At 43.7% G+C, this 22,887-nt stretch overlaps 1 protein-coding gene across 1 annotated transcript in view; it reads right to left on the reverse strand.

Annotated features, from left to right (window-relative positions):
• Positions 1-22,887, reverse strand: part of LOC126203545 (uncharacterized) — a 33,970-nt gene that overhangs the window by 4,275 nt on the left and 6,808 nt on the right. Inside the window, exons 2-4 of the mRNA XM_049937868.1 lie at positions 21,583-21,801; positions 12,932-12,964; positions 7,614-7,847 (exon numbers count right to left, since the gene is read on the reverse strand). Of these exons, the coding sequence (XP_049793825.1) occupies positions 7,614-7,847; positions 12,932-12,964; positions 21,583-21,801 (486 nt within the window). The remainder of the gene's footprint in view (positions 1-7,613; positions 7,848-12,931; positions 12,965-21,582; positions 21,802-22,887) is intronic.

Below are 22,887 nucleotides of genomic sequence, written 5' to 3' on the forward strand. Positions count from 1 at the left end.
CAGACAACGAGATCATCAGTCCCATCGAATTAGGCAAGGTTGGGGAAGGAAGTCGGCCGTGCCCTTTCAAAGGTACCATCCCGGCACTTGCCTGAAGCGATTTAGGGAAATCACGGAAAACCTAAATCAGAATGTATATGAAGATAGTAACTATTCTCGAAAGAACAGATACCATTGATGACCGTGCAGCTTCTCTAGAATAAATGATAATTAATTGAAACCCTCAGCTGCCGACAGGTGTTGTTGATGTACCTCGATTATCATTTATTCTAGAGAACCTGCACGGCCATCAGTGGTGTCTGTTCTTTCGAAAACAGCTACTATCTTCATATATATATATATATATATATATATATATATATATATATATATATATATATATATATATAGTTAAAGGCTACCCAGCCATTGACCTTTGTCTGTGCGAATGCGCACAGGTTGCCCGAACGCTTACATTACGTATGTAGATTGTGGACTGTTGGGAATGTGGGTCTCACGGGAAGCGTGCAAGGGGTAAGTCCCTGCAGTCGCGATATTCATCTGTGTCCTCGGTGGCTCAGATGGTTAGAGCGTCTGCCTTGTAAGCAAGAGATCCCGGGTTCGAGTGCCGGCCGGGGCACACCTTTTCAGCTGTCCCCATCGAGGTATGTCAACAACACCTGTCGGCAGCTGAGGGTTTCAATTAATTATCACTAAATCAGAATGGTGGACGCGGGTTTGAACCATCGTCCTCCTGAATGAGAGTCCAGTGTGCTACCCAATGCGCCACCTCGCTCGGTGCAGAGCGAAGGATGGAGTATAAAACTGCACTGAGCTTGGTGATTAGTTATGAAGCGGATGGTCAATCACAACATGCGTAGAGGCCAATTTCATCTGCTATATATCGCTTTCATTGTAATAGATTGCAGTTTTATCCGTTCTGTCAGTTTCCATAGCCCTGTCTTCGTGAAGGGCTGTACATTCGTCTCCACTCTCCAGACCAACGCTAATTATTATATTAAAAAAATGGCTCTGAGCACTATGGGACTTAACTTCTGAGGTCATTAGTCCCCTAGAACTTAGAACTACTTAAACCTAACTAACCTAAAGACATCACACACATCCATGCCCAAGGCAGGATTCGAACCTGCAACCGTAGCGGTCGCGTGGTTCCAGACTGTAGCGCCTAGAACCGCTCGGCCACTCCGGCCGGCTTATTATATTCCCTGCTGTTTATTCCATTAACCCATCTCTGCAAGGCCAAAATTTATTTACAATTGCTATTACATGTTCGCATGAATACACTTGTTGTAGTTGGGATTCACAGTCTTAAATTTTTTTTAAGGATATCATATTTACGCCAGTGACTGTTATAAGTTTTTATTACACAATTGCAATTTCGGCCTTACATTACGTTGACATGGCTTAAAGCCGTAATATCACGTGATAATGGCCTAAGGCCGAAATTGCAATAGTGTAATAAAAACTTACAACAGTGACTGGCGTAAAGATGATGTCCTTCACATGTTCGCATGCTTTTAAGCAATCGCGTGCGGAATTCTTACACAAAGACTCTTTGGAGACTCTTTGGTTATCGTTATTAATGGAAGAAAGTTCTTTTCTACACATTTTTTTCATTATATCCCAATCAGCTCTATAGGATTCTACCCCTTCCACTTTACAACTGCATCTGCTTTAAAAACAACTTCGGCTTATTACACGCACACACTCTAAAAGCTCATTTATCACGCCGGCCGCGGTGGTCTCGCGGTTCTAGGCGCGCAGTCCGGAACCGTGCGACTGCTACGGTCGCAGGTTCGAATCCTGCCTCGGGCATGGCTGTGTGTGATATCCTTAGGTTAGTTAGGTTTAAGTAGTTCTAAGTTCTAGGGGACTGATGACCACAGCAGTTGAGTCCCATAGTGCTCAGAGCCATTTGAACCATTTTTTTCATTTATTGTGAGCTCGGTGTCAAACTGACTTTGTTCTAAAAGAGTCAGTCAGTTACGTCGTTGTTCCGAGTTGCAGATGTGGGGGCTTTATTTGTCTGAACAGTATGACACGGTGCGTTATCAAGAACAACAATGCTACCAGCTAGGACTTTAGGAATCAGTTTCTCTTCTTACCGTTTGTGATAATTATCGCCATTCATATCATAGTTATAATCTTGGGATTTAGATTTCGAATCATAAATTAAGTCTGCTCCCTCTTTGAAACCCATTGCTCCTCCAGCGCGGACAACAATAGGGAAATCACCGCCGTTAGTAATTACATGCGGAATTTCTTTACGTCACCAACATTTTTTCGTGGTATAATCCTATGCACCCCGCGAATACCAGTGCTTCATTCGGTCCACTTACATCAGCTCTGATTTCTCTCAAGTATCTGCACGCTAAGCAGCAAAATATTCTGTTTGGTTGGTTTATCGTTTTTTGAAACAAAATCCAATATTTTTCAATTTTCCGATGTCTCTCATCCTCCCTGAAAATGTGACTGAGTTTTTGAAAATAATAGCAGGTTTCTCAACGTTGGGATTTCCTTCCTCTGTCCTATACACCAAAATATTTTCTTCGAATAAGTGCTTTATTGAAGTCATCTAGAGAGACTACATTTCTGAAACGCCTTCGTTTTCAAGGGGTTTAGCTTTTTCGCTGATTTCTTCTGCTTTCTTGCAGCCCTTCAAAGTCTATTTTACTCTTCTTTCTGAAGTCCCTATCATTTTTGCCGCCCGCTAGACTGATTTCTGTAAGGGTATCACTTACCTGATTGCGCTTTTTACGTCCTTGGGAAAATTGTACAACTTCGAATATCAATTCTTTTTCACCTGAATATGTCCACTTTCTCAACGTCTTCCTCTGTTTTCATTCCTCCATTTTCAGGAATATCCACGATTATGAGTAACATCGCACTACACTATCGACATTATTGGCGATATTTCACGAGGAGAGGTTGAAATACTTGATAGTATTTATGCACAGCTGAACTGAAAGCAATGACGTGCGGTGCGTTTTCCTTAGTCACCACTGCACTTTCTTACTGTAATGTCACTGTGTGCTTCCAATAACGGCCGCAGGAGGCGAAGTGCAACAATATCGAAGTTGGGTTGTATAGTGCGATGTCCTGTTGTACCCGAGTGCATCAGCCTCGGTCCCGTGATCATGGTTAAAAGTAAACCGCGTTTCAACGTCTCTGCTGTGCAGCGACGTTAATTGTCAGTCAGCAAACTGTCGTCAGCAAACCATGCATTTGACATAGGTTAACTCTACAATGGAAGGCGCCGAGGAGATGCAAAGATTTTAATAGAGATTCGAATTTGCACACGGCTGCCTATGTACACAAGTTTTCAAGACAGTCACAAGCTCTCACAATCGTCAATAAGCAGAAATGTGTTTACACCTCGCTAGTAGCTCATTCGTCTGTGTTTGGTGGAATGGGGAACAAAATAAGAACAAATTTTTCGAAGTACGAGGTGGATATACTTCTCGAATTGGTCGGTGCGAATGCATCAGCTCTTGAAAATAAAAGAACTGGGGGCTGCATTATAGAAGAAGAAATGTACAGTGTCTCGTTTCGTTCATTATTTTTTTTATGTTTTTTCCGTTCAGTTCGAAAACCTACACTATTGAAATACGAAAGTCATTTAATGTATGCTACTTAATGCTAATAATTGTCTTTTTATGAAAAATGCATGTCTTCTTATTTCTAACTAGTATATATTGTATACAAAACTCCAGTTTTTACTGCAAACAAAATTTCTCTATTACTGTTCCTTTGTAAAAGACATAACACTCCTAGAACATGCATCTTTGATTAAAAATTTTAATGCACCTCTTATCGAACTCATCCCACCGCCCTCTTCCCACGCAGTGAGCAAGGACATTACAAACAAAAAGAAGCATTTACTTCGTTATAGCGTATTCAAAATGGCCAAAACATTTAAAAGTCGACTTTTTTCGAGAATTTTTTAGAGTTGCACCGAACTGCGTAGGGAGAGGCAAATTTGAGTTTGATACTTCACGTACCATGAGTATAAAAAAACTACAAAACCCCTCATGTCGCGTAGTCCCCTTATTAAGAAAAACCGCCAGTGTGGTTACGTGTGGAGGAACAACTTAATTCTACTCCTGGTAAATTTTATTCATAATTTGAGAAACTTTGTGGGTTCATCATACATTAGAGTACAGTATACAATGTGTTGAGTCTGTCTCAGAACATCAATACGTGCTGCCATCTTAATACTATATGCTTATAAAACCCTGATCATCTCGTAAAAACCGACTGTGAATCATGCTCAAATTCAACTCCCTCGATTAATTTTGATCGTGGTCAGTGCACCAAAATTTTGCGCTACACCAGGTTAACTCGTCAAGGGAGAGGGAGAAACTTGGTGCGCCTGCTCCGACCGAATAGCTTCATGTGGAGCCACTAACAAGGAAAATTATCAGGAACTTCGCTCAGTGGAAGAAGACTCAAAATAAGCGAATATGTGTCTCGGATAATCCCTAGATACTCTACCATTTTTTTAGAAAATCACAGTCCAAGTTTGTGAGGTACTGTATGTGCCGTTCAGCAGTCAGTCGCCTCAGTCGAAGCGTTGGGCAGCCTTGCGGTGCAGAACCCCGAGCACTGTTTTCAATTTATTTCATTTTATTTCTCTCATTTATCTACCAATGTCCGTAGACGCTTAATACACGAATGTTTCCGATCAAGTCAGGGGAAGGATGTTATATTAATTTTAAAATTACGACTGGTTTCACAATACATTTATTGCACGATTCTCAAGATACATTCATGTTTCTTCACCTGTCACTATTCGATGGAGAAACGACTTTCTTTTGTATCTGGCGAGAAGTATTTCACAAGTGGTCTTTCGATTTGCCTGCTGTCTTTCATTCGGTTCATGCGGAACTCATTTTCCCATTTTGTCCCCTTTTCTCATAGTTTTCAACTGAGAGAAACGGCTTCCTGCTTCATTTTCAATTGTTCCGCGAGTTCCTGTTGAGTTTGAGTATCATCTTCAACCAATAAGGCCTGCAATTCGTTGTCTTTGAACTTTTTCGGTGTTTTCCAGCGCTCGTCGTTTCTCACATAAAAATCACCACTTTTGAATTGTTCGAAACACTTGAAACACTTTGTTTTCCCAATATCATGTTTGCCGAAAGCTTCGACGAGCAGTCGATGCGATTCTGCAGCAGTTTTCTTCAAATGATAACAGAAAACCAATGCTGCCCGCATAAAACTAGACGTGTTTACGGGTTTGAAACAGATACCGATGCATGGAATTTGGGTTACTGTCTGTTGACATTAGTCGTCAGCCGTTACAGGAAGCAAATGGCGTTGCAGACATGGTCTCTCGGTCCCGTAGCTAACGGCTAGAATCATCTATACGGGAATTCAGGTTTCATTCTTCTGCACCTGGTATTGTCCACTGCTAACGTTCGCTTTGGGAACTAATTCGGGAATGATATGTTTCCGTTACTGATTCCCTCAAGAGGAAAAACCCAGCTGGGCAGGTGACAATCGATTGAATACAAGACCCTGCTTCCAGACTGCACGAGTAAACGGGTACACTTGCCGGCCGACCAAAACCCACTTCTTAGGAACGAGTACGCAACACCACCAATATTCTTAACAAGCTACACAACAGGAATGTGACTGTAAAAAATTTCAATTTTTTGTCATTTATTTATTGTTTTTCGAATACGGAACACAAAAACCGCAATGTTAGCTGCTGTGATAAAGCTTCAACTTGTGTCCTCGGAGTCTTCCGCGACGGTATACATGAATAAAACGTTCTCGGTTTTCAAGCCGCGTCAATTCAAATAAAATCCTCGAACTTTCGATGACCATCTCCGCCATCGTTGTCAGGAGTTCACTAACTGCTGGGACTTCTACGGTTTCTCGCTTATATAGGCATGATGACCTCAGCAGCAGTCAACAATGTGGAGCGCCCGCGTGAGTCGACCCGGGCAGCTAGCGGAGCTATTGCCCGTGGCAGCACCGGTAACGTCAGCTGGCACCAGGGGCAGACGTCACATTTGACACTGCCGCTCCCGCGTCGCGCATCCTTCTTTGCTTTCTTTCGATGTCCAACGTCCGCCCCCATGCCCTGATGAGTGTGTACCCCTGGTCTCTGTTGAAATTGTAGTTGTTCAAACGAATCTCGGCCGCTTCCTTTATAACGGAGTCCCAATATGTAGATGCATGAGACAACAGTTTTGTATTTTCGAACTATACTTTATGTCCGTTTTCTAGGCAGTGCTCCAATATGGCTGACTTGTCAAGCTCCCTTTGTTTTATATGGCGCTTGTGCTCAGTAGAACGCTCCGCAATCGTGCAAATTGTTTGTCCGATACACATACTACCACATTCACAGGGTACACCATACACACCAGACACTCGAAGAGCAATGTCGTCCTTAACAGGGCGCAACATATCTCGTATCTTGGGGGCGGGCCGGAACACTGGTCTTAGCCCATGTTTCTGTTGCAGACGTCCTAATTTGCTGCTATTTGCTCGACAGTATGACAGAAATGCAGTCCGTTTGGCATCTTCTACTGATTCACCAGGTATCTTTCGTCGGCGGCCCTTGAAAGCGTTTGCGATGTCTCTTTTGCTGTATCCATTTTCCCCGAAAACACATTTTAAGTTCTGCAATTCAGACTGTCGGTGGTCGTCATCAGAGATAATCTTGGCTCAATGAACCAACGTGTTCAAGACCGCTTTCTTGTGTGCAGGGTGGTGGAAACTATTGGCGTTCAAGTACCGATCAGTGTGTGTTGGTTTCCGGTACACTGAATGACCAAGCTGGTCTCCTGCCTTCCGCTAAACCAAAACATCCAAGGATGGTAGCTTGCCGTGCTTCTCCATCTCGACAGTAAATTTAATGTTGGGATGGACACCGTGTCATCGCGCCTATATAAGCGAGAAACCGTAGCAGCCCCGGCAGTAAGTGAACTCCTGACGACGATGGCGGAGATGGTCAATTAAAGCTCGAGGATTTTATTCGAACTGACGTGACTTGAAACCCGAGGACGTTTTATTCAAGCTTCAACTTACGTGATTACGTGCTGAACGGCATATTAAGTATCTCAAAAACTTTGACAGTCGTTTTCTCGGAAATGGTTATCTACTGACAAGCAGAGACGCGTGTCAGCTTAAATTGACTCCTCTTCCAGTGAGTGAAGTTTCTGAGACAACTGGTAGTGGCACTTGCCGTGTTCTGCTCGTAAGTTTGTCCCCATATGACGGACTGATCGCTATCAACGGTGCCAAATGCGCTCGCTTCATGCGACACAGATTCTTAATCCAAGACGTCCAGCCAGACACCTACGGTTAAAATTTGCTCCACCACCGGGATTCGAACCGGGTCCATCCAAGACGAATTCCTGGCGGGGTCAGGGATTTTCGCTGCCTCGTGATGAGTGGGCGTTGTGTGATGTCCTTAGGTTAGTTAGGTTTAACTAGTTCTAAGTTCTAGGGGACTGATGACTATAGATGTTAAGTCCCATAGTGCTCAGAGCCATCCAAGTCGAGCGCCAGCACAAAGGCCTGTGTCAGCGACGCCTGCTTCGGACGCGGGTGCACTGCAGTTACCCGCTCATCTCTCAACTACACCATCAACTGCTTCTTACCCCTTTGACGGTGGCGACCACGGCGTCGAGAACGCCGGACCCGATCTCGCCGGCGACCGCCTGCAGCTCGTTGAGCAGATTGACCACCTCGTCGGCCAGCTTGCGCACTTCGTCCAGCGTGGAGTTGGTGACGCCGCTAGCGATGTTGAGCAGCAGCTGCACGTCGTTCTGGATGGCGTCGATCAGCTGCGTCACCTGCTCCAGCGCCTCCGACGTCAGCTCGCCGGTCAGGTTCTGCGGGACGACGAAAACAACTGTAATGGCTGCAGCGAAAGCCTGCACTGATTCAGACTATGGATGATCTGAACTATTAAGGGGAGACGAAAGGCAGTTATTGTCCCTATTCTGCCTATTCTGCCAATGCAATTTTCCCTTTGAATAGGTATACTTTTCAAAAGAACTATAAGTGATAAAACAATGAAATTTTTACTGCATATATATATAACATATATGCCTCAATTTACAGGTAAAATGAACATAATACCTCTTATGGTTTTGAATTTAAAAAATTATTCTTTCACTAGTAAAATTTAACTTTTTTGTACATTAATTATTATAAAACAGTTTCTGATTGTTTGGTGGTTCTCAGTTTACTTGTAATACCTTATTACTATCTGCAGTACAAATTGACCAATTTTCATGTTTCTAACGCCATTAGTTTATCAAATAATGGTACCTGAAAGTAAAAAAAGTTAAAGTTTAATATTGTAATTCTAGTATAGTTATTGATGAGAATTCTGACCACTAATAGTTTCCTGCACAATACTGAGCATCATCTGAATCATGCTGATCTTCTTTTCTTCTCTTGGTCCCTCTTCTTTTCTGTCTGGCTTCTTTTGTACATTTTAAATTAGCAATATCTGCTTTGTGGATTATCTCTTTATCTATTTGCACCAAGGATTTTGCAGTATTTCCACTAGATTTTGTTCCCAATAATTCCAAAACATCCAGTTTTATAAGTACACAATCATTGAAGCATAAAATAGCATAATAAACACCAAATTTGAGGGCTGTACGCTGAACAAATACGGTTTTCGGTAACCGGTTCCAAATGACAGAATTCACACATACATTTAAATTTTGGGTTTTCCCATGAAGACATTTCTTCATCAAGGTATCTTTACAAAGGTCTCTAAATATCGGTTTAATTTCATTCACTACTGATGCAGGTAAAGAATGTTTGTGGTCATATCTGGCACTTCTCCTGTACTTGGACCAAGTGTCAGGATTATTCCGGCAAAGACCGTGCGTCAGAAAAACCATCTTATCTCACAAAAAATTGTCATATTTATAGAAAACAAAAACTGTTTTACGCAAGAAAGATCAGGCATTTCAAATATGCTAAAATCTAAAAATCGAATTTTTGAAGCCCACTTGCCTTCCGTCTCCCCTTAGATACGGGCAATATGTTACGAAGTTCTAGTTCCAATCAGGTTACAGCCTCCAAAAACATATGTTATTTAATAGGTTCCAAGAATACTGAAAGCGGAGAAATACTGCGAATTACTGTAGCATTTTCTCCGGGACTAAATTAATTTATCGTTGGATGCCTTCGCTCCGCATGCTTGCAAAAGATATTCACAATCGTTTGGAAACATAATGTTAGACCTCAAATATCTCACTGAGCAATTTAGTTACCCTCGTCTCTCGCAGAAAAATATCCCTACAAATAACTGCACTGACAAGTTGAGCGACATAAGCGAAAGTTGGTAGACATGTTTCTACATCCGAAAAATGACGTCTGTTCAACATTCGCACCAGTCGCGCCGCTATAACGATGCAAATCAGGTTTGCTTTAAATACAGTTGTAACGGTCGCGAGCGTTAGATAGCTTAGAGATTGCACATGGTGAGTTGGTGTTAGTCAAGAACGCCTTTAAGGCACCAAAGACGCCATTATCAACATTTGAACGAGGTCACGTAATAGTGCTGCGGGAAGCTGGATGTTACTTGTGCGATAAAGCAGAAAGATATGGCAGCAATGTAGCCGCTGTACGTGATTGGTGACAACATTGGTCACGAGAATGTACGGTCGCAAGAAGACCGGGCTCCGGACGGCCACGCGACGCTACCGTGAGGGAAGCAGCAGTTTGAGCAGAAGTTTCCACCACAGTGACACGACGAAGTGTTGCAAATCGGTTACTTCAAGGTCAGCTCCGAACCAGTTGCCCAGTAGCGTGCATTGCACTGACGTCCAAACCACCGTCATTTGCGACTTCAGTGATGTCAAGCGAGAGCCGATTGGAGGTTTGCTGCGTTTTCTGATGAAAGTTGGTTCTGCCTCGGTGCCACTGATGTTCGTGTGTTGGTTAGAAGGTCAACTGACGATCCGCAAGCAACCTGTGTAGACACGCTGCACCTACACCAGGAGTTATGGTCTGGCGTGCGATTTCGTATGAGAGGAGGAGCATTGCCGTGATTATGACTGCAAAACTGTATGTCAGTCTGATGATTCGACCTGTTGTGCTGCCATTCATGAATAGCATTCCAGGGCGTGCTTTCCAACAGGATAACGATCACCGACATACCGATGTTGGGACGCAATATGCTCTACGAAGTATCGACATGTTGCGTGACTCCAATTGGGCACATACGAGACATTATCGGACGACAACTCCAGCGTCATCCACAAACAGCATTAACCGTCCCTATATTTACCGACCAAGTGCAACAACAGCCATGGAACTCCGTACTACACACTGACATCCGGCACCTGTACTTCACAATGCGTGCACGTTTGCGTGGTTGCTTTCAACAATCTGACGGGTACATCGGTTGTTAATGTACCACCATATCACATTTACAATGGCTTATCTCGAGCTTACATTAATCTGTCGTCTTTCGGTGTTAATCGCTTAAATATGTTACATAGGCAAATGTATTCCCGAAGTTTCATTATTCCACGTTAGTTATTTTTTGGCGTTGGGATTATCTTCCGTCAGTGTGCTTAAATAAAACTGAATTCTTCTATTGACTCTTTTAAATTGGACTAAAAAGTATAGAATAATTTCTTGTAGCCCCATACACATTCTTAACCATTGAAAATTTGTGATTGTGAATTTTTAATACCTATGAAAGTGCTTGTAAGATTTAACAAAAATAAATGTGGCACGCATGCAACAGATAACGGTAAGGAAGCGAACTACTAATGCATCAATATCAGTAATAACAAGAAGGTGAATTATTCATGCGTCAGTTACAAATTGCGTATCCCCCACGTTATTCATTTTGAATCTTAAAAGTATTTTCATAGCTATTAAAGATTCGCAGTCAGAACTTTTCAGGACTGACTGTATGGAGTTAGGTATCTATTTGGAGATGGAATAAATTATTTTATACTTTTCAGTCCGATTTAAAAGTTGAGCAGTGAAACCACTTGAGCAATTAGGAGGCATTAATGATTAGGAGGCTCAGGTCAAGAGATTTGGCAATCTGTATTACCTACAATTATAGCTTTAGCCTTAAAGATGCTGACTGCTACTTGACAAGCAAAAGATTAAAGTCAAAAATGTTGGTTTAAAATATGCAAACTGAATCAGTCAATGAAACCTCTGAGAGCCAAAATGCTCACCTAATTGGAAAATTATTAACTCCTCATTGACGAAAGACGCCAGATATCCTTTTCCTAAAATTTCGCTTAAATGTGCTTTCTCGCGAGGTGTATTTTCGCTCCACATCAAACTGCACATATTTCATTATTGCTATCGGCTCCACAAAATGTTAAGTGATAGTGTAGTCAATAGACATCGGATCTTTTCATCTATGTATAAGAAGTACATTACTTTTGCTTTGTTGAGTGTCAGTTGCCATCCGTATCCTACGATGAAAAAACAAGAAGCTAAGCTTCAATAATATAAGATTAGTACAACGCAAATGATACCTGGATTTATTGTATAATAACGGAACAAGCGAGTATTGTCTATTGTAGAGTCACAATACATAATAATTTGTGAAACCTCCATCCACATCCCTCATTAAGAAACGTTAATGGAAGAAAGAGGTTACACTCAGTGATGCGTATTACAGAGCTTGAGAGCTTGTATTTGCTCCGGACAGCCTGTCTCCCCTTACAGCCCCCCCCCCCCCCCACTGACACCCTCCCCCTAAATCTCTCTTTTGTATGCGTGCATGCATAGGTCGACCACTCGAGTACTGTACGTGCGCACAAGTGAGGCAAAGGAGCTATAGACACCCTGCTATACATGATTTAGAGAACATGATTAATTGCGGTACAAAAAATGTTTCAGAAAACTGATCAGATGGCATTTTTCTTAGGACGTAGGAATTTGATTTCTACAGTCTCAACGATCGAGCTCCATGTAGATTGGTGAACAATAATTAAAAACAAGTGTACTGGTGACTCCAAATGGTGTACTGAGTTGGTGATTTCCGAGTCCGACAACTGGATTTTACTCGTAGTTCACAGTTAATTTGAGGGCTGAAATGTTTTCAGGAAAACTGGGTTTCGTTTCACAGCGTATCGATCACTTGACTCATTTTCGCGACGTGGTTCCGACATGTTAATTGTGTAATTTTTGAGTTGTATGCTTTCGATTTGTTCATGTATATTTTCTAAAAGCAAGTGTTACAGAAATTACAAATACGTGTGGTTCTACCGCACTCTGGCCATTGCACTGTAAAGTTCCCATAGCAGTAACATGTATTTTTAAATTTGTAACACAATATATTTAGTAGGAAGTTATGCAATTATTATATTAAAACCCAAAAATATTTCTCTACTCAAGCATGTTGAAAAGAATGCGTATGCAACTGTTTATCTGTGGTTTTCGCGCCCTCTTTAGCGGTCACTTGCTTTCTGCGCGGTAGGAGCTGTGCAACAGGTTGGGTTGTGGCTAGAAGAAATGTATAATGACGAAAAAATTAAATCGGAATTTATGCTTACTTCTTAAATCTGAAATATTTGCTCAGCATGATGTTTGTGAATTTAACAAAGAACTTGAGATACCGAAATAATGCGTTCAGCAACTGGTTACAGTGAATTATCGGCAGCAACAACATGAACCACACAGGTGAAAATCTAATTGCACTGCTTATTCTCAATTATTTCTTAGAATGTGCGTAACATTCGTAAAGTTGGAATTAAATGCACTTAGGAATTGACGACTTCTCCACGGTTAGGAGAGAACGAGTATGGTTACAGAGCTGGTAGAGGCGTATACATGATACTGCAATTGTCAGATCATAAAAATAATAGAATTTAATACACTATCAACAACAGTCAAGCGAATCTGGTCATTATTATGATAGTCTTGTCAAATATTTAAAAATTATTACTGAAAATGTGATTCGCTTTCTTACCTGAACTCCAGACTGCACTTCCTGGATACCATCCTGAAAGGAAAAGAAAGGTTTCTTATGAATATGGCAGTTACAGAAGATAATGAACACATACACGAACAGAGACAGCATTCTAGCGTATTTGAAATTTATCCATAAATCTATTATCATTAACATTCCTTTCATGTTAACATTCCTTTCATGGTGGATGTCTGTTAAAAAAATCGTCGTGTTCCGCATCATCCTGCTACGTAATCTTTCAGATATTTTCAATGTGGTTTCATTTACTTATTTCCGAAATGTTCTTTTTATCGAATTTGTAATATAAGTTTTAAGTTGCAAATATTTTGTAGGATTAGGAATTAAATCAATACTTATCAGGTTGTAAAATTATCCTCTGCAATGAACATGACTGGCCAGAAGTCATGCAGAAGCAACAGATACGATATCACTTGTCGGCTGCAGAGGTCTCTGATGTTGTGGTCTTCAGTCCGAAGACAAGTTTGATGCAGCTCTCCATTCTGGTCTATCCTGTGCAAGCCTCTTCATCTCCGAGTAGCTACTGTAACTCACATCTTTCTAGATTTGATTATTGTACTCATCTCTTGGTCTTCCTCTACGATTTCAACCCCTTACCCCCCTCCCCCCCCCCCCCCCACACACACACTCCCCTACGTTAGAAAACTGGTGTACCTTGATATTCACATCTCATAATATGTCCTACCAACCGATTCCTACTTTTAGTAAAGCTGTACCTCAAATTTCCTGTCTCCTCAAGTCTATTACCTCCTCATTAGTTACGCAATTTATCCATCCAACCTTCAATATTTATCTGTAGTATCATATTTCAAAAGCACCTATTCTCTTCTTGCCTAACGGTTTATCGTCTATGTATCACTTCCATACATGGATACATTCCAACCAAAACCTACAAAAAAAGCTTTATAACACCTAAATCCGTATTCGATATCAAAAAATTTCTCTTCCTCAGAAATGTTTTTCTTGCCATTGCCAGTCTACATTTTATACCGTTCCCACTTTCTCCATTATAAGTTATTTTGGTGCCCAACAGCGGAACTCATATACACTCCTGGAAATTGAAATAAGAACACCGTGAATTCATTGTCCCAGGAAGGGGAAACTTTATTGACACGTTCCTGGGGTCAGATACATCACATGATCACACTGACAGAACCACAGGCACATAGACACAGGCAACAGAGCATGCACAATGTCGGCACTAGTACAGTGTATATCCACCTTTCGCAGCAATGCAGGCTGCTATTCTCCCATGGAGACGATCGTAGAGATGCTGGATGTAGTCCTGTGGAACGGCTTGCCATGCCATTTCCACCTGGCGCCTCAGTTGGACCAGCGTTCGTGCTGGACGTGCAGACCGCGTGAGACGACGCTTCATCCAGTCCCAAACATGCTCAATGGGGGACAGATCCGGAGATCTTGCTGGCCAGGGTAGTTGACTTACACCTTCTAGAGCACGTTGGGTGGCACGGGATACATGCGGGCGTGCATTGTCCTGTTGGAACAGCAAGTTCCCTTGCCGGTCTAGGAATGGTAGAACGATGGGTTCGATGACGGTTTGGATGTACCGTGCACTATTCAGTGTCCCCTCGACGATCACCAGTGGTGTACGGCCAGTGTAGGAGATCGCTCCCCACACCATGATGCCGGGTGTTGGCCCTGTGTGCCTCGGTCGTATGCAGTCCTGATTGTGGCGCTCACCTGCACGGCGCCAAACACGCATACGACCATCATTGGCACCAAGGCAGAAGCGACTCTCATCGCTGAAGACGACACGTCTCCATTCGTCCCTCCATTCACGCCTGTCGCGACACCACTGGAGGCGGGCTGCACGATGTTGGGGCGTGAGCGGAAGACGGCCTAACGGTGTGCGGGACCGTAGCCCAGCTTCATGGAGACGGTTGCGAATGGTCCTCGCCGATACCCCAGGAGCAACAGTGTCCCTAATGTGCTGGGAAGTGGCGGTGCGGTCCCCTACGGCACTGCGTAGGATCCTACGGTCTTGGCGTGCATCCGTGCGTCGCTGCGGTCCAGTCCCAGGTCGACGGCCACGTGCACCTTCCGCCGACCACTGGCGACAACATCGATGTACTGTGGAGACCTCACGCCCCACGTGTTGAGCAATTCGGCGGTACGTCCACCTGGCCTCCCGCATGCCCACTATACGCCCTCGCTCAAAGTCCGTCAACTGCACATACGGTTCACGTCCACGCTGTCGCGGCATGCTACCAGTGTTAAAGACTGCGATGGAGCTCCGTATGCCACGGCAAACTGGCTGACACTGACGGCGGCGGTGCACAAATGTTGCGCAGCTAGCGCCATTCGACGGCCAACACCGCGGTTCCTGGTGTGTCCGCTGTGCCGTGCGTGTGATCATTGCTTGTACAGCCCTCTCGCAGTGTCCGGAGCAAGTATGGTGGGTCTGACACACCGGTGTCAATGTGTTCTTTTTTCCATTTCCAGGAGTGCACTACGTTTAGTGTGTCGTTTCCTAATCTAATTACCTCAGCATCGTCTCATTTAATTCTACTGCATTCCATTACCCTTGTTTTGCTTTTGTTAATGTTTATCTTACATCCTCCATTCAAGACAGCGTCCATTCCGTTCAACTGCTCTTCCAAGTCCTTTACCGTCTTTCAAAGATTTACAGCGCCATCGACATATCTCAAAGTTATTATTTCTTCTTACTGAACTTTAGTTCCTACTCCAAATTATTCTTTGATTCCCTTCACTGCTTGCTCAGTGTACAAATTGAATAATATCTGCGATAGGCTACATCCCTATCTTTCTCCCTTCTGAACCACAGCTTCACTTTCATGCCCCTCGACTGTTATAACTGCCGTTTGGTTTCTTAACAACTTGTAAAAAGCCTTTCACTCCCTGTATTTCACCTCTGATACCTTCAATATTTCAAAGAGAGTATTCCAGTCAGCATTGTCAAAAGCCTTGTCTAAGTCTACAACATCGTAAACATAGGTTTACCTTCTTTAATCTATCTTCTAAGAGAAGTCGTAGGGTCAGCACTACCTCGCATGTTCCTACATTTTCCCGGAATCCAAATTGTTTTTCCCCGAAGTCGGCTACTACCGGCTTTCCACTCATCTATAAATAATTCGTGTTAGTATTTTCCAACGATGACTTATTAAACTGATAGTTCGGTAATATTCACACTTGTCAACACTTGCTTCCTTTGAAATTGGAGCTACTACATTCTCCTTGAAATCTCAGTGTATTTCCCCTGAGTGATACATTTTGCGCACGAGATGGAACAGTTTTGTCGCGGCTGGCTCTTTCAAGGATAGAAGTTCTAACGAATGGCATCTGCCCGCGGGAACATAGTTCAACTTAGGTCTTTCAGTGCTCTGTCAAAGTCCGCGTCAAGAAATTTAAAGCTGTAGTACACAGGGGTTGGACAAAAATATGGAAACGTTGCAAGAAATGCGTGCTTGAACATAAATACCGATGCTAGCAAAGCCCGCAGTATGCACTCTTGTACCTGAACACAAACGGCACCTGTGCGATGTCCTCAATACGTCACAAGTGTCAGTCGTGATCAGAGCAGTCTTCTGTGTAGTTGTGAGTGCAGTATGTTGGACCTAAATGGATCTGAACATGGGTAAATTGTTGGTGCTGGTATGGTGGATACGTCCGTGACCAAGGCATCCAAAATGTTTGGTGCTTCAAGAGGCATCGTATTGAAGATTTATACTGCATACAGGAAAAGCGAACAACATCATCTACTATGTCACAACGCGGACGGAACTGTGCCGAGTGATAGTGATACACGTCCATTGAAGAGGGTGGTGACGAAAAATAAAAGGAAGGCAACTGCTTAACTCTCTGCAGAACTGAACGTCTCACTTGCGAACCCAGTCAGCACCAAAACTACTAGAAGGGAGCTCCATAGGCTGGGAATTGTAGGGCGAGGTGGATTTACATACCAGCACGTCAATCATGCACATGCCTGGAACGAGAAATTGTCTGGCTAAAGCCATATAACCTGGACTATGGACCAATAGAAGAAAGTCATTTGGTCGAATGACTCTTGTTTCACATTGTTTCCAACTTATGGCCGAGTTTACATCTGGCGTACTCCGAGCTAGGACTACGATATAGTCTGCTTGCTACCAATAGTGAGGCATGGCGTGGATCCGGTGATGATTTGTGCATCCAAATGGTCAGCCCATTGTTCATCAGCAAAGTCACATTACTGCCAAGGATTATGTGACCATTTTGGGTGATTAGATCAGTCTCATGGTACAGTAGTTGTTCCCCAATCTGGATGTTGTGTTCCAAGGCTACAGGTCCCTGTTCTCACAACTGACATTGTCCAGGACTGGTTTTGAGAGCACGAGGATGAATTTTCGCATCTCTCCTGGACACACCAGTCACCAGATCTCATTATTATATTGGGCTCTCGTAGTCTACTTTCGAGAGAAGGGAGACTGGTCGTTATCCACCTCCATCATCGTTACGAGACTTGCCACTATTTTGCAGGAAGTGTTGTATGAGATTCCCCTGAAAATCGCCTCGCAGGATAGCCGTGCGGTCTTGGGCGCCTTGCCACGGTTGGCGCTGCTGCCCCGTCGGAGGTTCGAGTCCTCCCTTGGGCATGGGTGTGTGTGTTGTCCTTAGCATAAGTTAGATTAAGTAGTTTGTAAGCCTAGGGACCGATGTCCTCAGCAGTTTGGTCCCATAGGAACTTATCACAAATTTCCAAATTTCCCCTGAAAGCCATACAGGACCTGTGTTCATCCAATCCGAGACAACTGGAAGCTGTTTCGAATGCCAACCGTTTCCCTACACCGTGTTATGCATGGTAATGTGTTGTGTTTCCCATGTTTCCATATTTTTCTCCACACCCTGTATGTCTTAATATGGCAAAGAAAGTTCTGTGGACTTATCCTTTAAATAATGCTTTGAATCAAGGATAGGAAAGAATTATTTTCTATGTGGCGGTACAGAAGGGTGTCCAAAATTAAGTGACTAATAAATAACGCAAATGTTTACCGCACAATCGACAAAGAATGAGATCTGTCGAAAGCATTAGCTACAAGAAGGGACAGGATTGTAGGTCGTGTATAAGGTAACAACTTACATGGCACTCGAGAGAGCTGTAGAGGACGAACATTGAAGGGGAGCACAGAGATTTGAATTATTTTAGTCTATTCCGTGTGACATTCTCCTTATCTCCACATAATAACTGGAAACTAGTCCACTTAGACATGATTCTTGTATTCAAGCCTCCCTCTGCGCTTCCCTACTACATTACCAAATTAAATATTTCTTGACGCCTCGTGCTTTTTCCTATCAACTTATCCCTTCGTTTAATCAAGTGTTGCCATAAATCCCTCCCCCCCCCCCCCCCCCCCGCCACCCAATTCGCTACATTGCTTCTTCTTTGGTTACTCGATCTAGACATTTAATCTTCAGTGTTCTTCTGTAGCATCAAATTTCAAATGCTTGTATTCTCTTCTCATCAGTACTGTTACAACAAATAATTTAGGACGGTGCGTATAAATGCTGCCCAGAGGTTAAGAGACTGTCAGAGTTGAGAAAATTTTGGCTGACTGCATATTAGTCTGCAACTGGGAACAGGATATCGTTCTATACATCAAAGAAGAAAAAAAGTTGTTTCATTATCCTGGTATGCAAACCGATAACGATAACGAACATTTTAATACACATAGGCTAAAATAAAACCTTGTTCCGATGCCTTAAACAATTTATCAGGTGTCAGTGAATACCGTAAGTGTCACACTCCATTCGTGTACACAGAAAGAACGAAACAAATGAATCCAGCCTTGGAGAATGTGTGGAACTACTTACTAGCAATATCGAATTAAGAGAGCAGAGAGCTGGCGTACATCTTCGTCAAACGGCTCCCTTTCTAGTTTGACCAGAAGGATTGATGTAAAGCCAAGCGCAGTCGCATAAGAGGCCCCAAACGAAGAGGAAACGTGAAAACAATTACCAGTACACCTCAGCGAAGTCAAAAGGTGTGGTATTAACAGGCGGCTGAGTTCGATCAGAGCAGAATGACATCTCTGCAGAAAACGTGTTTATCAGACTCTGATATTTCGGCTCGTATGGGACATGACGCTACGGCAGTGACATTACTGCGGACTGTATAACTATTGTATATAAGAGGTCCGTACACAACGGTTTATGGACATTGGATCACTCATTGTGGGTACAGGTTGGGATGAAAGCCATCACGTCCACATGACCATACGTTACCCCCTGTCTACTATACAACGGTGGTCCACTGATGGAGTACCGCAGTTAGTGTGAACCTGTCTGCGTCGACGGTCCGACGCAGCCTTCTGACTACCGGACTTAATATCGCGCATACTAATGCGTCACCTTCTATAGTCGACAAACCACGAACCCCTCGGGGTACACAGCTTGTGTGCTGAGTGGGAAAATACAGTGTTTTCGGAGTCGTGGCTCCAGCATCAGCCTAACCTAAAGTATTGACTGAATATGCATACTGTATTCGTTGGCTGCAATCTGATAGTCTCTATTGTTGGCCGGGCTGACGAGGAGGTGTCAAATGTTAGTGCCTTATGTGCCGTTTGAAACAAAATGAAATATCGGGCATAATGGACTGACGGATCATAACTGCAATCGTTACGTCAGGGACGTGTTAGACGCCGTACTACTACCCCCTAACCCCACCTACCCATCTCCCCTCCCCATTGGACATTTCCAAATACTAAAATCAGTATGACAGCACCTGGTCAAAAAGTGAAGTATGTACAAGACTGTCCGACACGTCCGTTGAATACATACACTCCTGGAAATGGAAAAAAGAACACATTGACACCGGTGTGTCAGACCCACCATACTTGCTCCGGACACTGCTAGAGGGCTGTACAAGCAATGATCACACGCACGGCACAGCGGACACACCAGGAACCGCGGTGTTGGCCGTCGAATGGCGCTAGCTGCGCAGCATTTGTGCACCGCCGCCGTCAGTGTCAGCCAGTTTGCCGTGGCATACGGAGCTCCATCGCAGTCTTTAACACTGGTAGCATGCCGCGACAGCGTGGACGTGAACCGTATGTGCTGTTGACGGACTTTGAGCGAGGGCGTATAGTGGGCATGCGGGAGGCCGGGTGGACGTACCGCCGAATTGCTCAACACGTGGGGCGTGAGGTCTCCACAGTACATCGATGTTGTCGCCAGTGGTCGGCGGAAGGTGCACGTGGCCGTCGACCTGGGACCGGACCGCAGCGACGCACGGATGCACGCCAAGACCGTAGGATCCTACGCAGTGCCGTAGGGGACCGCACCGCCACTTCCCAGCAAATTAGGGACACTGTTGCTCCTGGGGTATCGGCGAGGACCATTCGCAACCGTCTCCATGAAGCTGGGCTACGGTCCCGCACACCGTTAGGCCTTCTTCCGCTCACGCCCCAACATCGTGCAGCCCGCCTCCAGTGGTGTCGCGACAGGCGTGAATGGAGGGACGAATGGAGACGTGTCGTCTTCAGCGATGAAAGTCGCTTCTGCCTTGGTGCCAATGATGGTCGTATGCGTGTTTGGCGCCGTGCAGGTGAGCGCCACAATCAGGACTGCATACGACCGAGGCACACAGGGCCAACACCCGGCATCATGGTGTGGGGAGCGATCTCCTACACTGGCCGTACACCACTGGTGATCGTCGAGGGGACACTGAATAGTGCACGGTACATCCAAACCGTCATCGAACCCATCGTTCTACCATTCCTAGACCGGCAAGGGAACTTGCTGTTCCAACAGGACAATGCACGTCCGCATGTATCCCGTGCCACCCAACGTGCTCTAGAAGGTGTAAGTCAACTACCCTGGCCAGCAAGATCTCCGGATCTGTCCCCCATTGAGCATGTTTGGGACTGGATGAAGCGTCGTCTCACGCGGTCTGCACGTCCAGCACGAACGCTGGTCCAACTGAGGCGCCAGGTGGAAATGGCATGGCAAGCCGTTCCACAGGACTACATCCAGCATCTCTACGATCGTCTCCATGGGAGAATAGCAGCCTGCATTGCTGCGAAAGGTGGATATACACTGTACTAGTGCCGACATTGTGCATGCTCTGTTGCCTGTGTCTATGTGCCTGTGGTTCTGTCAGTGTGATCATGTGATGTATCTGACCCGAGGAATGTGTCAATAAAGTTTCCCCTTCCTGGGACAATGAATTCACGGTGTTCTTATTTCAGTTTCCAGGAGTGTATCTATCACTATCTTACATTGATTCTTTGCGGACCCGCAAACAAACTGCGTGGAGACGGACGCCGTAACAAAATAACATATTCCTGTATGATTTCATGTCATCACAACGTGCTGAATAGTCTGAGATGATACACAGTTCTGTGTACCTAAGCCTTCGTGTACCGTCACGGAACTAAGCTGTTCAGCAAACTCAATGTCAGTCACATACGTTTTTCTTAGTGAGCCATTTTCACAAACGGAAATGTAGATGTAGACTACTCCAAATTTAGGATACGCCAGTGTCAGAGATAGACGAGTCTGCTGACGTAATGTGTGTTTTTAACCTCCACTGAAAGATTGTCCCATGAAAGTGGAGAAGGATTCATCACGGTTTAGATCCGAAGTTCCAGCGATCTACTGACTCGTCTCAGACTTACCTGGATGTTGTCGAGAGCATCAGATGTAACGTTGACGATTCCACCGACAATTGATTCTCCAGCTCCGATTACATCATCGACAGCGTCACCGATGCCACCGATAATTGTCTCTCCTGCATCGATCACATCGGATGTAATATTAGTAACGGTGTCGATGACGTCGCCAATGATGTCACCGATACCAAACAACGGTTCGGGAGCAGGTGCTGCGGTGACACCCTGCAACATAGAGCAATCAGTGAACTATCCATTAGCCACATATCTCGAGGATCAACATACGTTTCAGCTTAAGTTGACCCGTAAATGCAGACTTCTAAGCAATATTAAGTTCCATTAAACACAGAAAATTAAACTGTTAATACAAAAATAATATTATAAGAACTGGGTGGTACAAACTAAACGAGAGGTTTTAAGAAACATGCAAAATAAAAAACAATGTAAACATTTGGTGACAGCAATTGAACTACTACAACTCTTCTTTAGTTTGTAACGGGACATCCTCCTCTAGCATTACTTTTCCTCAACAGTAGTTGTCGATAACAGTAACACACTTAAAAATTATATTATTAGTTGTGGGGTCATGTACTGTTTACTACGTTAATTTCTGGATTCATTTATGAAATAATAATCGAAATTAAAGCTAGTAGAAATTCATTTGTTAAAGAAACTTGTAAACCGTTTGGAATATTGTTATTTCCGCAGAGAGAGAGAGTCGTAAGCAAGACTCTGATGTGATCGGACGTAATTTTGTATTTTTGTGCCAACAATGTAAGTTCGGCTTTGTTACCGTGAAAAATCAAAAGACTGTACAATATTCTAAAATTTGAGAAAATATATTTAGGTAAAACAAAATTTGTGCACCAACAATCTTCAAATTTATTTATTTCATTCCAATCGTGAGGACCTAAAATGTGGGATTTTCAAGAATCAGACTCCTAGACAAGAAGAACTGGAGACATGACAAGCCAAGTAAACGTGAAAGTTTATTGTAATCTTCACTTCTCTCAAATCTTCATAAGAGACTTTAGTGTGGACGATAGATGGAAGTAAGAAGGACGGGGGAGAATACAATTAGAAAATTTCACGTTTCAGATAATATCCTACTATTCGGATGCATTCATGCAATATTCTTTTCCGGACCTCATTACTGAATACCGTGAACTTCCAGGTGAAATCGTTTGATTTCATCAACTCTCCGTGGCCATGTATTACAAGGCGAGCTTTTGACTTCACCCCACAAGAAATAAGGAGAAAACTGAAGAGAAAGTTTACTGATGCAGTAGGTTAGAGAATGTCACGAATTCT

Source organism: Schistocerca nitens, chromosome 9 (assembly GCF_023898315.1).
Source record: "Schistocerca nitens isolate TAMUIC-IGC-003100 chromosome 9, iqSchNite1.1, whole genome shotgun sequence".
Taxonomy (NCBI): Eukaryota; Metazoa; Arthropoda; class Insecta; order Orthoptera; family Acrididae; genus Schistocerca; species Schistocerca nitens.